The sequence below is a fragment of the Galeopterus variegatus genome, unplaced genomic scaffold (genome assembly GCF_000696425.1).
Source record: "Galeopterus variegatus unplaced genomic scaffold, G_variegatus-3.0.2 Scaffold5840, whole genome shotgun sequence".
NCBI lineage: Eukaryota > Metazoa > Chordata > Mammalia > Dermoptera > Cynocephalidae > Galeopterus > Galeopterus variegatus.
Genome location: NW_007731951.1, coordinates 124,055 through 126,516, shown reverse-complemented (window position 1 = coordinate 126,516; position 2,462 = coordinate 124,055). Strand labels below are relative to the sequence as shown.

Here is a 2,462-nt window from a genome sequence, read left to right as displayed (position 1 = left end):
TGCCTAGTGAGATGTTCTAAAAAAGATAAACTGATTCAATCTGATTTCAACAGTGAGTGTCGCTTTATAACTAAAAGAATTATAAGACATAGCCAATGTAATTTAAATGAAAGTTAAACCCTCTTGGGGGTAAAGTGCATTCATTCAAATTAATAAGAATCTGGGATGGGAGTGATTATAGATGGGCTGGATGCTGATTTTATATTCAGATTCTGTGGGAGTATGGTGAGTTTGCTACTCGGCCTCTTCTTCCTTAATTATCCTTCTTATTTTCCTTAATCAACTTTGACCTTTTAGCAATATTTCTTACTTGTTTCTTTCTGCCTGAGCATCATCCATCTCCTTTGTTGCTGTCCAGATGTGCCTGTTTTTGCCTATATGAAGCTCTTCTCATGGCAGAAAGAGTCATATACTCATAATAGCTTCTGGTAGGGGGGCTGTGGGCAAGCACAGTCTTGGAAACTAGATTTGATGATGACTTATTTGTATCTATGTGATACTGAGACTTCTCACAGAGCTATGTTTAGTCACCCTTGAGAATCCATCAGTCTCACAGATGATCCTATTTCTCCTGTAATAGCTTTTTCCTAAGAACAGGAAACAACTGATATATCATATTCTACTTATTATTTCAGATTGTAAATCTAATGCCCAGAATGAGGAATCAGCAGATGAACAGAAAAGTTCTGAAGAAGAATCTCCTGCAGATGGACTCAAAAGGGATATTCCTGTGATTATTGCCAATAAATGTGAGGCCAGGTTAGAAAGGCAGTGGGTAAACCTTGAAAAGGAAAGAGGAATAAAAACCCCTCTTCAAGGCACAGGTTCCAAGAAAGGTACAGAATCAGTTCCTTCTAAACCTGCCCCAGGAGAGAGACGTTATATATGTGCTGAGTGTGGAAAAGCCTTTAGTAATAGCTCAAATCTTACTAAACACCGGAGAACACACACTGGGGAGAAACCTTATGTATGCACCAAATGTGGGAAGGCTTTCAGCCACAGCTCAAACCTCACCCTTCATTACAGAACACACTTGGTGGACCGGCCTTATGACTGCAAGTGTGGAAAGGCCTTCGGTCAGAGCTCAGACCTCCTTAAACATCAGAGAATGCACACTGAGGAGGCACCATATCAGTGTAAAGATTGTGGAAAGTCTTTCAGTGGTAAAGGCAGCCTAATTAGACACTATCGAATCCATACTGGGGAGAAGCCTTATCAGTGTAATGAGTGTGGTAAGAGCTTTAGTCAGCACGCAGGTCTTAGTTCACATCAAAGACTCCACACTGGAGAGAAGCCGTATAAATGTAAGGAGTGTGGGAAAGCCTTCAACCACAGCTCAAATTTTAACAAACATCATAGAATCCATACTGGGGAAAAGCCCTATTGGTGTAATCATTGTGGAAAAACCTTCTGTAGCAAGTCAAATCTTTCTAAACATCAGAGAGTCCACACTGGAGAGGGAGAAGTACCATAACTGTTAAGTATGCTCTTTTGTTTTTGTTTTTATAAGTTTTAGAACATGAATGCTAGGGAGAATCCCTGTAATTGCAATATCAACTCTGGTGGTAGATTTGCTTCACTTCACATCAAGGGATGCCTGAGGGGTGGGAGCTCCACAGTGGCACAGTCAGCAGGAGGTTGTCAGAGCATATCAGTGGGTCTGCACCTGCCAGCTCGCTGGGCAGCATCCTCCCCACACATCAGGGCCCAGTAAACCATGCCAGCATTGCCTTTTGCAAAGTTAAACTGATGTGTATCCACTGTAATTAAGAAAGAACATTAAAACCGTTAAACTTTTAACATATATTCTAGAATTATAATTTGTAAAGAGTTGAGCCACGTTGAACTCAGTTTAATTGGATTTCAAATAAACTTATAACATCTTGTAATGCTTCAGGACCATTATTATGATAAATAATGTGTTGGTTATTGAACACTATTATAGAGAAAACAATCCCTGCTGGTTTAGCTTTTAGAAAATTTGGATTTTCTTAACTGCAGTTTTACATGCCAAGATTAAGGACAACAAGAAAGTTTCATGTCTGGTACCAGTTCACCCAATAAATGGATTGGAATGGTATACCTAAGTGTGATATATGTTGTCTCCAAAATCCAAAAAGGCCCACCAGACTGCCTCTTAGTACTGAGTGCAATGTACAGCAATTCAATGCCTCAGACATTTGGACCCTGAAAAGCTTTGCTGATATGGAAGGCCCTTGAATCTGTAGGGTTTACCTACGATCCTGTGTATGCATGTGTTTTCCTGAAGGATCCAAAAACACTTACCACTTATTTACCAGGTCCGATCATTACAATGACATCACTAGGATAACGTTCCACAGAATGTCCAGAAAATCAAGGTCCCTGTATTGAATAGCAGGAGGATTGACGTAGCCCTGAATCAAGACTGTGAATGTATTCTGCTGTCTTTCCCATGTAATTGTGAACTGCTTTTGATCCTC

The 2,462-nt window shown here is 40.2% G+C and overlaps 1 protein-coding gene across 1 annotated transcript in view; it reads left to right on the top strand.

Annotated features, from left to right (window-relative positions):
- ZSCAN21 (zinc finger and SCAN domain containing 21) overlaps positions 1 to 1,889 on the top strand; it is a 16,584-nt gene extending 14,695 nt beyond the window's left edge. Inside the window, exon 5 of the mRNA XM_008590095.1 lies at positions 636 to 1,889. Within this exon, the coding sequence (XP_008588317.1) occupies positions 636 to 1,474 (839 nt within the window). The 3' untranslated portion in view covers positions 1,475 to 1,889. The remainder of the gene's footprint in view (positions 1 to 635) is intronic.
- The last annotated feature ends 573 nt before the right edge of the window (positions 1,890 to 2,462 follow it).